At 30.7% G+C, this 12,943-nt stretch overlaps 1 protein-coding gene across 9 annotated transcripts in view; it reads left to right on the top strand.

Moving 5' to 3' along the window:
* The window catches only part of LOC139520827 (muscle calcium channel subunit alpha-1-like), a 146,746-nt gene extending 134,450 nt beyond the window's left edge, over positions 1-12,296 (top strand). For 4 of the 9 annotated variants that reach the window (XM_071313853.1, XM_071313810.1, XM_071313819.1 and 1 more), the window contains 3 exons: positions 5,336-5,592; positions 6,378-6,620; positions 8,424-12,296. In XM_071313853.1, the coding sequence (XP_071169954.1) occupies positions 5,336-5,592; positions 6,378-6,620; positions 8,424-8,465 (542 nt within the window). In that variant the 3' untranslated portion in view covers positions 8,466-12,296. The remainder of the gene's footprint in view (positions 1-5,335; positions 5,593-6,377; positions 6,621-8,423) is intronic. The other 5 variants (XM_071313844.1, XM_071313836.1, XM_071313829.1 and 2 more) reach the window with 2 other exon arrangements.
* The last annotated feature ends 647 nt before the right edge of the window (positions 12,297-12,943 follow it).

The raw sequence follows: 12,943 nt of genomic DNA, 5'->3' as shown, positions 1-12,943 counted from the left end.
TGCTTATAATACTTTTATATAACTATTCTATGTAAATTATCAGTTTGCATGACTTACCACAAAACAGGAGTATTTAAAAGACTTTTCTAAATGTTACTGCGTGGTAACAAATGGAAATCATATCTACAATATAGAATAATTTTATTTGACATCTTTTAAAAATACTATAAAAAGATGAATAAAACAAACCTGATAAACTTTCAAAGTAGTTGCCTTCATTGTGAAGCCATTGTCAGTGGGATTTTTATATTTGTCAATGTAGCTGTCAAAAATATGAAATTGTGTAGTTCATGAAATAGAAATGAGTTTGGCTTAATTGACTTGACTAGTAACTAGTTTGGCTTACTAACATATTGTGATCCCATCCCTCATCATTGTAATGTGGCTTAATACAATTGGACAGCCAAAATTGTCTTTGTTATGATTGTAGACTTGTTAATTATGTGCAGTAAAGCATACAACTGCCAAAAATCAGTAAATAAAATTTGAAATTTTTAAAGAAGTTTAGCACAGATCCATTACCTTTGTTATAAGATATATTTTGCATGTTGTTTTTTCATCTTAATTGTTACATGTCACCTGCATGCAGTATTCCTGCAGAGTTAAATATATATAAACGCACATTTTTCAGTGTAGTTGAAAGAGAGAAAAATAATGTCAGTGCAAAGCTGCAATAATTTTCAATCTTTGTACCTCTAATGTATGACTTGTGTTACATTTTAAAACTTGTGAAATAAAACTTCATGAAATACCAGAAGTCAATATTAGAAATGATTAAATATTGGTCATCACCAGACTTTAGGAAATAAACTTGTTACTCTTTTGATGACATCAGAGAAGGTTGAGTCTTTAGCGTAGTTTATGAGGACAGAAGTTGATCTTTTGAATTAATTGTTCACTATCTTAAGAAGTTGTCAGTTCCCAAGTATTTCTGTCTATGGATTTACATTTCTGCAGCTGTTATTTAATCTCAACAATGTTCACTGCTTTGCTTTGTTTATTTGCAAAAATTGATATGGAGGTTTATATAACCATATCAGATCTCAGTCAGATTGTCAGGCAAATATGGTTTACTCAATCATTACAGCTAAAAGTTATCTTACATCTGTGGCTATCTTAGATTTTTGTCTCCCCTTGTAAAGCTGTGTAGTCATGATAGTTATCAAAGGTACCAGGATTATAATTTAGTACGCCAGACGTGCGTTTCGTCTACATAAGACTCATCAGTGACGCTCAGATCAAAATAGTTAAGCCAAACAAGTACATAGTTGAAGAGCATTGAGGACGGAAAATTCCAAAAAGTTGTGCCAAATACGGCTAAGGTAATCTATTACTGGAACAAGAAAATCCTTAGTTTTTCGAAAAATTCAAAGTTTTGTAACAGGAAATTTATAAAAATTACCATATAATTGATGTAAACTCCGAAGTGCTGACTCTTGGGCTGGTGATACCCTCAGGAACGAAACGCCCACCAGCAGTATGCATTCTGTTTATGAAAGTATTGTGTGCTCTCAGATCTAATATGTTATGTGCACTTGTATTAGTATTGCCATATCTCATTTCCTTGGATACTATTTGGCCCTACACCTTTAGTCATGGCCCATTGAATTAATGTTTTTCTTAGTTTACAGTTTTAAAAATTGCCATTTTAATCACTTGCATTTTACTATTAGAAAACATACAGTCAATGAATAACTCTTCTGTGTAAACATTTTATGTTTTTATACGACCGCAAAAATTGAAAATTTTTTGGTCGTATATTGGTATCACGTTGGTGTTGGCGTTGTCGTTGTCGTCGTCATCCGAAGACATTTGGTTTTCGCACTCTAACTTTAGCAAAAGTAAATAGAAATCTATGAAATTCAAACACAAGGTTTATGACCATAAAAAGAAGGTTGGGATTGATTTTGGGTGTTTTGGTCCCAACAGTTTAGGAATTAGGAGCCAAAAAGGGCCCAAATAAGCATTTTTCATGGTTATTGCACAATAACTTTAGTATAAGTTAATAGAAATCTATGAAATTTTAAAACAAGATTTATGACCACAAAAGGAAGGTTTTGGTCCCAACTAATTATAGGCCAAAAGGGTCCAAAATTAAACTTTGTTTGATTTCATCAAAAAATGAATTATTGGGGTTCTTTGATATGCCAAATCTAACTGTGTATTCAGATTCTTAATTTTTGGTCCTGTTTTCAAATTTGTCTACATTAAGGTCCAAAGGGTCCAAAATTAAACTTGGCTTGATTTTAACAAAAATTGAATTCTTGGGGTTCTTTGATATGCTGAATCTAAACATGTACTTAGATTTATGATTATGGGCCCAGCTTCCAAGTTGGTCCAAATCGGGGTCCAACATTATTATATTAAGAAGTATTATGCAATAGCAAGAAATTTTCAATTGCGCAGTATTCCGCAATAGCAAGAAATCTTCAATTGCACAGTATTGTGCAATAGCAAGAAATTTTCAATTGCACAGTATGGCGCAATAGCAAGAAATCTTCAATTGCACAGTATTGTGCAATCGCAAGAAATCTTTCATTGCACAGAATTGCACAATAGCAAGAAATATCCAATTGCACAATATTGCACAATAGCAAGAAATTTTCAATTACACAGTTTTGCGCAATAGCAAGAAATATTCAATTGCACAGTATTGTCCTGTTTTCATTGTGGTCTACATAAAAGGTCCAAAGGGTCAAAAATTTAACTTTGTTTGATTTCAACAAAAATTGAATACATGGTGTTCTTCAATATGCTGAATCTAACCATGTATTTAGATTTTTAATATTTGGGCCCGGATATCAAATTGGTCCACATTGAGGTCTAAAGGGTCTAAAATTAAACATTATTTGATTTCATCAAAAATTGAATTCTTGGGGTTCTATGATATGCTGAATCTAACCATGTATTTAGATTTTTAATATTTGGGCCCGATATCAAATTGGTCCACATTGAGGTCTAAAGGGTCTAAAATTAAACATTATTTGATTTCATCAAAAATTGAATTCTTGGGGTTCTATGATATGCTGAATCTAACCATGTATTTAGATTTTTAATATTTGGGCCCGGTTATCAAATTGGTCCACATTGAGGTCTAAAGGGTCTAAAATTAAACATTATTTGATTTCATCAAAAATTGAATTCTTGGGGTTCTATGATATGCTGAATCTAACCATGTATTTAGATTTTGGATGTCAAATTTAGAAATTTTAAGTTTTTAAGTTTAAGTTCTTAGACCACATTCATTCTGTGTCAGAAACCTATGTTGTGTCAACTATTTAATCACAATCCAAATTCAGAGCTGTATCAAGCTTAAATGTTGTGTCCATACTTGCCCCAACTGTTCAGGGTTTGACCTCTGTGGTCGTATAAAGCTGTGCCCTGCAGAGCATCTGGTTTTTGTTTTTTACTTTCATTGTGCATTGTCTTGAAAGATTAAAGGGAAGGTGTGTTTAACTGGTTTAAAGCCCTCACAAATTGTTCCTGTCGGGCTATCTGAACTGTTGTGTTGTTCTTTGTACTGTTATGTGTTGAGGAGGAGTGTTGGTGGTTAATATGGTTGTGTTGTTGGTTGTACTGATATTTTTTTGGGAGGAGTGTTGGTGGTTCCTGTCGGACTATCTGAACTGTTGTGTTGTTCTTTGTGCTGTTATATCTTGAGGAGGAGTGTTGGTGGTTGGTATGGTTGTGTTACACTTTTTTATGTACTTATAGGGAATTGTATCCCTGTTGTTAAGAAAAATAATAAAAAATATCTGAGTACTGTCCTATCAGAGTAATTAGATACACATTAGATATATTACCATTAAAAAAGTTCTATCCTTCTGGTAAAATTGTAATTTATTCTTATAGTTTTTCAGTAAAAAAATTGATTAGAAATGATATTGTCATTTATTGAAATTGGAAGTTTTAAGTGAAATAAAACATATACATAAAAAATGGTTCGTCAAAGAAAAGTCTAGTATGCATATAATTAGGATTTCAGATTGATTCATATTTCATGAATTTAATGATATTATATTATGTACCATATTCCATTCTCCTTTCCTAGAAACCTTAGTATCTTTCCCAATTAATTCCTTTCCAAATGACCATATTTGGTTTTTTTCATATCTACCCACCACATTGATAAAGAACTAACAATATTCTGTAGGGTGTTGGACTATTGCATGACTTGTACTAACAGTACTAACTTACTGCTTTCATCATAACTGTGATAATTCAGTGTAAGGGGAGAATTCTGTGATCATTCAGTGTAATGGGAGATTTCTGTGATCATTCAGTGTAAGGGCAGATTTATGTGATCATTCAGTGTAAGGGCAGATTACTGTGATCATTCAGTGTAAGGGCAGATTACTGTGATCATTCAGTGTAAGGGCAGATTTATGTGATCATTCAGTGTAAGGGCAGATTACTGTGATCATTCAGTGTAAGGGCAGATTACTGTGATCATTCAGTGTAATGGGAGATTTCTGTGATCATTCAGTGTAAGGGGAGAATTCTGTGATCATTCAGTGTAAGGGGAGATTTCTGTGATCATTCAGTGTAATGGGAGATTTCTGTGATCATTCAGTGTAAGGGGAGAATTCTGTGATCATTCAGTGTAATGGGAGATTTCTGTGATCATTCAGTGTAAGGGGAGAATTCTGTGATCATTCAGTGTAATGGGAGATTTCTGTGATCATTCAGTGTAAGGGGAGAATTCTGTGATCATTCAGTGTAATGGGAGATTTCTGTGATCATTCAGTGTAAGGGGAGAATTCTGTGATCATTCAGTGTAAGGGCAGATTTCTGTGATAATTCAGTGTAAGGGGAGATTTCTGTGATCATTCAGTGTAAGGGCAGATTACTGTGATCATTCAGTGTAAGGGCAGATTTCTGTGATAATTCAGTGTAAGGGCAGATTTCTGTGATAATTCAGTGTAAGGGTAGATTTCTGTGATAATTCAGTGTAAGGGCAGATTTCTGTGATCATTCAGTGTAATGGGAGATTTCATATACAATAATTATGTAACATTTATACTATTTTGCTGAGCATAGTTATAAAAATTTAGATATCTTTAATAAAAAATTACTAAAATAAATGAATAACACTTTTGATCATTTTTAAAGACATAGAAACAAATTTAATTCATAGGAAAGTCAGTCTTATGATGTTATTTGTATATGTCTTAGACTTTTGGCAAGCTGGGATTATTAACAGGGTACTATTGATGTAATATTCCAAATTATCCTATTACAAATGAGATCTTCCCATTAGATTAGAGGAATATGATATGATTTAAACACAACCTATAATACCTTCACACACTAAATACTCTTTTGCATGCTTCAGCACTTCCAACGCATATATTTACTCGATCCAACTCCATCTTTGAAGGGAAAAGTATAGACTCCTCACCTAGACAGACAATGCATCGAGCCAGTGATTCTGCATTTATGAATGCCTCATCTGGTGGTCCTTATGCCAGAGGTGGAGCTAGAGGTCCACTAATTATACCAGACCATGTGATGTCCCAACAGCAGTCCAATAGACATGGAATGTTTCCCTCATCTAATCTTAGGGGAAGTGCAGAAGATCTCGTAAATCAGGTAAAAAATTAATCTGTATCAGAAAGCAGTTAATAACCAAAGCTGTATAATTAACAAACCAATAAATTTATTACCAATAAAGACCAAAAAACCTATTACAAATCATTAATATTGATGATGCAATGTATATTTTTATGTCATACTTAGCGTCTTAGTAAATTGTTAATCCTCATTCAACATCACCCAAATATCAGATTGTACTTAAAATTTGATTGGCAGGATAGTTGTCCATGAGGAGAAATCTAGGAACACTATTTTTTCTTGTGGAATTTATGATATTTAGGATTTTGGCCTGTTTTACCAAAGCATTTAGTATTATGGGTTGAGGCATGAAAATTAGGAGAGGTGGAAGGTTTGAATGATAAACAAACAAAAAAATCAACAAAAAAGTACGCAAAAAGACAAACAACTGTTCCAAGTGAGACAGCAAACCAATGACACAATTAAAAGACAATTAGATTACAACATTCATTTAACACTAGAAAGGATTTTTTTATGAAACACTGAGGTTATACTAATTACAAAAACATCATGAAGGGGAAAGGTGACAGTGAGATGAATTGCCATTTGAATCTCTTTGTATTAAAAGTGATTTGAATAAGAAATATTTGAAATTTGCCTAACTATGACTTCTATAGGTATTACATTAGATATTTCAATATTAACATAAACTTTATACTTCTGTAGTGCCTTACTTCTATAGGTATTACATCAGATATTTCAATATTAACATAAACTTTATTTCTAATATGATTTTGTCATTAAATGTATATACTATAAAACAGGTGCTAACTGAGGAAGGTTTAAACAGATTCATTGATGCTAGAGCACTACAACAAGAAATAGCTGAGGCTGGCGACATGACAAGGGAAGAAATGAACAATGCAGCTAGGCAACTTCTGCAAGGACAAAATACACCATATTATGATCACCATATTGGTGGATTCAAAGCTGAGGAGCTGAAAGATTATAATAAATATTCTGACAGGAAGAATCAGGAGAGTTTTGACGATGCTGAGGAACAAACGGTATATGTCACGGCTTTATAAATATTTTGTATCATACATGTAGAAATATTTAATTCAACATATTGATTGCAATCATTATTATAAATATTTATTAATGAGGAAAATTTAAAAAGGGCCAGTGAAATTAAGAGCTAACATCTTACATTAGCTTCTATTGATCTCACTTAAACTGATCATTCAAAATATACCACCTGGATAATTTGTCCATTCCATAAGTTCATGAAACAGACTTGTCTAATGGATGAAATTCAATTACTGGACTTCAATATGAAGAATTATTAGCAAAGGATTCATTGATTTCCATATTTGAAACTGCATATGAATTTTTTCATTGTGTTAAAAACATGAAGAGATTTATGCACTATTTACGCATTATTGTTATGATGAAGGATTTTATGTCAAAACAAAAAAATAAATATTACCTCCCTTTATAAATCTATAGTGAGATGATAAAATGAAACACTGTACATTTATTTCTGAATAAAATTGATTGTTCAATGGGCTTTGATCGATAAAATCATTTTGTACATAATAAATTCCATGTTCATAACAAGACTTGGTTTATTTACCAAATGACATTGTATGATAATCATAAAATAATGTGAATGAAATAGATTTTTGCATGATGGTCTGATATTGTTTTGTACATAGTTTGTAAATCTGAATCAATAGTTTTGTAAATAGAAGTAAATTTGACAGATTTGTTGATTAATTCAGATCAGATCATGATGCAATGAGAAAATAAACTTTCCATGTCAAAATTATGGCTGTGCTATTTTCCATTGACGATTAATGAATTGTATAATATATTCCGTTTCTTGAAGAGTGTGAAGGTTTTTTGTTGTTTTTAACGAATTGTTTATTACAGTGCTATAAAACCAGCTGGCTCTGGTATTTGTAAATAATTTATATACTAATTGTCAATGAATTATATTGCTCATTTAACAAGCATGTAAGTGGTATGCTGGGAGCATGTGGTTTGGCCCTTTTTGTAGTGATTAAAACATTGTATGTCATGTGATTAAAATATTGTATGTCATGTGATTAAAATATTGTGTATCATGTGATCAAAACATATATTATGTGATTAAAATGCATTGAATTATAATAAGAATGAATTTGATGTCTACCATTATCATTATTTTTATTGTGATCATGGTGAATTTTAGTAGGTCATCAATTTATTTGGCTGTAATGTAACTGAAAATAATGTGTTTGAATTTTTTTTTAAACTTTAAAGATGAACTGCAATTCATTTATAAAAAAAAGTCTGTAGTGCACCATTTAATCTTTTGTTGACATTCTGATTACCAGAACAAAGTTTCATTATAGTTTTGGACATTTTGAAATAACTTGACATGACTCTGTGGAGCCCCACCCCTGACTATGGATACAATAGAGCCCCATGACTATGTTATCTCATTATACTAACATATGTGTCTTTTGTTAATGATATGTTTTGTTAATGATATGGAATGTGATGGCATTGTACAATGAACTAATCAAGTATCAAATACTATAAATGACCAAATTAGTTATCTTCAAACATCATGGAATTGTGTAGTAGGAGATACTAGTTTGATGTTTGGTTTGGAATAAAGTAGTTATGGCTTATTGGTGAGGATTGTGATTTGTGCTTTTTTTATGCCTGTCTTTTAGCATGAATACATTCATTTATATGCTGCTTGCTTTTAAAACCTTTCCTTACTTTGCATGTAGTCATCTTTGATTGGCATCTCTCTGGATAGTACCTTTGCATTGTGCAAAAGATTCCATACTTATATTTGGTTTTGAATTTTACAGAGTCCCAAACGTGGTCAGCGTCCCCATAGCTACAGGAAGTGACACTATAGAGGCAGCACTGTTATAAGACTGGATGTGCTCAGTATTTGCAGGTCTCAGTGTTAAATACAGTAGGACTGTTGGATAATGCAGTTCTCCTCATGGTTGGAGGGGTTTTATTTCTTTAGTTGTTTATAAGATCTGTGTGTTACATTGTGAATTAACTATATCCAAGTCACAACCAAAGCTTTTTAAAGAAATGACATTAAAAGTGGAGACTTTGTGATACACTTTGATGGTAATTTATGGTTGTATTATAACCAGAATCCTATGCCCCTTTCGTCAATACTTTTTGAATTCATAATACTTGAAGACATACTTGCATGGACTTATAGAACAAAGCAATTCCTTGTTCAGACATTCTATATTGTTTACACATAGTCCCTTTCAACTTCAAAAAAGGTATCAATAAATGTTTCTAGAGGACAATATAAAAGGGGGAAATTGATAATTGGAACCCTTCTTTCAGATCATCCTTTGTACAATACATGAACTGATTCCTCTCAATTATTAATCAAGCTTTTTTGGAAGCTGCTAGTTTATTGTGATTTTTGTTTTTCCTATTGTCCCCACTATTTTGTTTGTTTTTATAGATATTTTATTATACACAATTGTACACTCACAATTTAATGTGTTTAGCACGTGATAAGTCCCAGTGTTGTGACAGTATACATATTTTTCTTAGTTTTGTGATCTCTGGAATATTTCTTGTGTTTTTTTGTATATGTTTATTTATTAGTTACCTCTTTGTTTTTTAACTTGCATACAATATGTTTAATATTAAGTTAATTTACATACAATATATTAAGTTAATTATTTAAAGTATAATTGATTTCTTAAATGGTTGAGGAATAGAACAAAAATGCCCTCATATAATGTCATAAGTGAAATGTTTTAAGATGATGTCCATTTTGATTTTAATAAAAGGAAACTTTCAAAGAAAATTCTGGAATTTTAAGATCTGCAAGTTGTTTTTACAACAATAGTGATAATTTTTTTTAAATACAGATATTTTGATGTTACTCTTACATAAGAATAATGAAAGATAGAAGAACATATTGAAAGGACAAGATATTAGGAAGTTTATAGATAGAGTAGACGGAGTATCAAATTCTCCCATTTAATCTTTCCTGAAATCTACACATCAATTACCAGAGTCTGTCTTTAGTAGTGTGTTCAGACAATGAATTACCATATTTGATTGGTCTAACTGAAGGAATTGAATGTGTATTGTAACTTTACACAATTTGACAATTGTGGGTTTTATTCATAAAATAATATCATATGCATTGTTTTTATTAAGCAGTCCATTAAGAAATGGTGCTCTTGAGAAAAAAAACAATGGTTTAAAACCAATCATGTTTTGAATACTTCACCAACATTAATTTCCTAATCATACATAACATCACTGATACAAGATAACTGGTGTAAAGATTAAAGCATTATAATTTATTCTTTGTTGTTGTTTGTATTGGTTGTTTATATGTTTCTCATGTAATATTGTATTTTATAAATCCATCATGCCTTCACCTAGCAAATATTGGTTCCAAACCAAATGCATGAGTTGTGAATCATTCCACTTTAAAGAATACAAAAGTTTCTTTTCCTGTTTTCATTTTTGTGATTTAAAGAGATCAATATTTAGTAGCAACATTTTCATCATAACATTTTTCTAAATGATAGTATTCACTGTTGTTCTGATATTTATATTTCATGTTTTTGGACCCTTTTTTGTCTTGCGTTTTTAAGAAAACAGAAAAGGCAATGTTTGTAATACATTTTTACTATATATCTCCACCATTTTACACCTAGGACATATTTTTAATGTACATTGCATTAAAGAAACTTGCTATTGAAGTTGTATATATTTTATTGCAACAGCTATTTATAGTTATCTCCCCTTAGATTTGTTTGGCCAGTTGTGTCCCTTTTGGAAATTAACGACTCAAGTTTGAAGTGTTTAACTGTTTCCATTTTCATATTTCATATTTATAATTTTGAAGCTTCTCTTGTCTATAATATGAGAAGAGCTCGAGCTAGATTGTTAGTTTAACAGAATACCATTGGTCAATTAATGATTGCAACTTTGATGTGAAAAGACTGGACAATCTTTAAAATGTGTTCAATTTCTCTTGTTTGATAAAATTTTGTGTTCACATACCAAGGTGTTTATTCTTTTTATTTGTTCATTTAAAACATCATGTTTTAACAATAGTTTATAAGTCGTTTTTATAACTAAGTGATTAAAACTAAAAACATGTTGATTTTAAAGTTAAATGAGGTATATAGTAGATATGCAATTTGTCATCACAATCAAGTCATAGAATGTTGATTTGTTCCAGATTTTGTCTGCACTATAATATAAATTTTTAGCTGTTGTTTAAAGTTACAGTTGCATAGAATAATGTTATTAACTTCAGATGTGTTTTAAGATAGTAAAAAAAAAATTGCCTCTGATGAATAACTTTTTTATGGAAAATGTTTTTCTCTCTGTCACAGATTGCAGGTCATGCATGCTTGACTGGTGATTTTTTTTTATTGTGTAAACTTTTAGGTGATTAGGTTCTCATTACAAAAAAGTATGGGTCAACTATATTTGGTTTATATGATGGGTGCTTATAGCTTTCAAATAAATGATTCAGCAGTGCCATCACTTTCTCATATACTAGGATGTCAGCTATGTTTGGTGTATAGTGGGAGGTTTATATGTTTAACTGTCATCTCACAATCACATCATTTTCATGGTTCAATGCTTTAATGTTGAGATTTCTTGAAATTATCTGGTTTTACATTGATTTGATTTTTCTGTGTGTGTTGTAGTTTGCAAAACAAGAAAAAACACACTTACAACAATTTAGCATAGTTAAAATTTGTTTTTATAAGTGCATTTGTTATTTAAAAGATTAAATGTTGAATTTGCATCCCTTTTCCTGGCTACCTACATGTTTGAAGTTAAACATTTGATATATCTTTGTTTTTCATGTCATATTTTTCATTTATTTAAGATATCATTGTTAGATTTTGTATATAAAGAATATTTTCTGTGTACATGCATAAATTAATTTATTACAAAATTATATTATCTGTTTTGTGAATAAAATATTTATAAATCAAAAATATTTAAGTTGATATATATTTATTTGTAAGAATTGTTTTAAAGTGATTGTTCATGTCAGGATATACAAACAAGGGAGACAACTTTTGTTAATTGATTTGTGATGAATATTCTATGATACATTAATCCAAGTAAGTTATTCATGTTTATTAGTGATTAGTTTTAGGCAATCACAGTCATATTACTTCCTTGTGAAAGCATCATTCAATTTTGCACATGTGACACTTTTTTCGATATTGTCATCATTGAATATAATATAAATTTTGGTACACTTTGGAAAATGGTAAACAGTTTTCAAACAACTGTTTTTAAAAAAGATCCCTTTTTCCCCATTTTACTTTTTGTTTAAGTTTATAATTGCGAAAATTAAAAAAATCTTCAAAATTCAATTCTTGATATAAAATACAAAATTTTTAAACGTAAGTATAAATGTCTATTTGTATTAGTATTCATCTCATGTTTGAATCCTTGTAGTAATCATTTTTGTATTGTCATGGTAACAATGAGCAGCATTTATCATGTGAGTTAGAAGGGGAGTTGTGATTGGTTGTATGAATGTTAAGCATACACCTTTTATAAGCCAAAACAAACCCCACCTTTGTGTATGTATAAATGAGGAAAAAATAATGAATGATAAAGAATTTTTAAAACCTGTAAATTGATAAAACCAACATTGCAAGGATTGTTTTCTTAATATGTGCAATAAATAATGAAAATATTGTAGATTTTGTTTTATTTTTGTCTGATTGTGTTGTTGATGTTTCTGGTAAAATAAAGAATTAATGGACCAAATTCCCTGAAAACACCTTTTCAAGGTAGCTTCCATGTCATGATGTCTTAATGAGATCAATTTGATTGTTTAATCATTTCCTGTCACTGAACTGAATGATTATTGCTTAAAAACCTTAAACTGTGACATTTCAACTCTTCACCTGTTTATTTTGACAGAAGCATATTTGTATGAAACGAACCTCAATTTTATGCTCAAACATACAGGTAAATTTTTAAGATGGTTTCTTATCCTCAGTCACAATTGAATTTTCATGATAATGACAATAATATCAGATTTGTACATTGGTTGCCATGGGTATAGATCAGTTTGATAAATGTCATATGGCCTTGACCTCATCTGTATGTAATGATCAAGTAAAGATCTTGATGTGAGGTATGTTGTTTGGTAACTATACACCAAGTTTAATCCACCATTTCTAAATTAGAAAATGCCTGTACAAAGAAGGGAATATGACAGTTATCCATTCATTTGATTTGTTTGAGCTTTTGATTTGTCATTTGATTAGGAACTTTCCGTTTTAAATTTTCCTCAAAGTTGAGGATTTTTGTTATTTTATTTTTAGTAGACAAGTTC

Source organism: Mytilus edulis, chromosome 1 (genome assembly GCF_963676685.1).
Source record: "Mytilus edulis chromosome 1, xbMytEdul2.2, whole genome shotgun sequence".
NCBI lineage: Eukaryota > Metazoa > Mollusca > Bivalvia > Mytilida > Mytilidae > Mytilus > Mytilus edulis.
The sequence above is the reverse complement of the archived record's forward strand: the minus strand, read 5'-3'. Positions and strand labels throughout refer to the sequence as shown.